The 1601-nt window shown below is 37.8% G+C and overlaps 1 protein-coding gene across 1 annotated transcript in view; it reads right to left on the bottom strand.

The window, feature by feature from the left end:
* The window catches only part of SERPINI1 (serpin family I member 1), a 28541-nt gene extending 27194 nt beyond the window's left edge, over positions 1 to 1347 (bottom strand). Inside the window, exon 1 of the mRNA XM_007446439.1 lies at positions 1098 to 1347. Coding sequence (XP_007446501.1) covers positions 1098 to 1347 — 250 coding nt within the window. The remainder of the gene's footprint in view (positions 1 to 1097) is intronic.
* Positions 1348 to 1601: the final 254 nt, after the last annotated feature.

The raw sequence follows: 1601 nt of genomic DNA, 5'->3' as shown, positions 1-1601 counted from the left end.
AGGCCACAACAGTGAGAGGCCCGCATAACGCAAAAAAAAAAAAAAAAAAAAAAAATCAAAATATTCCTTTAAATTTTACTTTAAGTAGACTTTTTTTAACCTTACAACTAGAAAATCCAATTGAAGTTGTTTTAGTTCTCAACTTTTTAATGAGTTAATTCACATGTATATTAGAAACATTAAAATAGAAATTATACATCATTGAAAAGTAATTACAAAATACATTTTGGTTAGAAATTTTCTCCAGTACAAAAATTTTTCATGATAATACAACATTCAAAAAAAAACTCTTGGGACTTCCCGGGTGATGCAGTGGTTAGGAATCCTCCTGCCAATGCAGGGGACACAGGTTCAAGCCCTGGTCCAGGAAGATCCCACATGCTGCGGAGCAACTAAGCCCGTGCGCCACAACTACTGATCCTGCGCTCTAGAGCCCGCGAGCTACAACTACTGAGCCCATGTGCCACAGCTACTGAAGCCCACACGCCTAGAGCCCGTGCTCCGCAACAAGAGAGGCCACCACAATGAGAAGCCCGCGCACCACAACAAAGAGTAGCCCCCGCTCACCGCAACTAGAGAAAGCCTGAGTGCAGCAACAAAGACCCAACACAGCGAAAAGTAAATAAATAAAATAAATAAATTTATAAAAACAAATTCTTGGATGACATTTAAATAATGAAGGTACTGTTGATTTTAAGTAAAATTTTCTGATATTCTCAGAGCATAATGGTGTTTTTATAGCACTCCTCACAGTTATAATTTCTCATTTATTTATGTGATAATTGATTAATATATGCCTCTCCCTCTAAACTGGAAACTCCAACAGAGCAAGAACCATGTTTGCTTTTGTTTATCATAGTGAGGTTTGTTTAAACAATAATAATAAAAGATACAATTTCCTTGGATTAACTCAGCCAGGGATACAGCTAGGAACTAAGAACTTTCTTGGGTTTCCTAATGGTTCTCTTACCCATATCACCTCAGTGAGACCTCTTTCTTACTCTTTGTAAATACTGCTGCCTCAGGCATAAGGCAACATAACTGAGTTGAATGTTAATGTCAAACCATCTTGAGAAATTAAATCTAAGCACACTTACCATTTTTCAGGCTATCATATCCCATTGAATGACGGATTTCTTTCAGGGTAGACCCTTGGGCCCCAAGTTCCATCATTCCCATTGCAAGGGTGACACTCAGTGGAGAGAAGAGAATATTTTCATCTTCTCCAGTGGCTCGAAGATGGTTATACATATTCACTGACAACTCAGCAATGGTTTCATCAGTGAAAGTGGTCCCTAACGTCAAACTCTGCAGAACCAGCAAAGAGACGAGTCCAAGGAAAGCCATGTTGGAATAGTTTCAAGCCTGGAGAACAATATTTTACATATTAATTATTAATTACCTCAGAGAAAGGGAGTGAGAGGTAAAAAATATAATTTCATGGCAAAGTTGTAAGTTAACCAAAAGTTTTTAAACATATGGAATGTTAGTGTCTCTATAACAAAAAAGCCCGTTAAAGGATTTGTTGGAAGATCCTATTAAGTCAATTAATAGGCAAATGAGCGAATAACACGGCTAAGTCCTGAGGATGCTCCCAAGAA

Source organism: Lipotes vexillifer, unplaced genomic scaffold (assembly GCF_000442215.2).
Source record: "Lipotes vexillifer unplaced genomic scaffold, Lipotes_vexillifer_v1.1 scaffold763, whole genome shotgun sequence".
In the NCBI taxonomy this organism is placed as follows: domain Eukaryota; kingdom Metazoa; phylum Chordata; class Mammalia; order Artiodactyla; family Lipotidae; genus Lipotes; species Lipotes vexillifer.
This window is presented reverse-complemented; position numbering and strand designations above follow the sequence as displayed.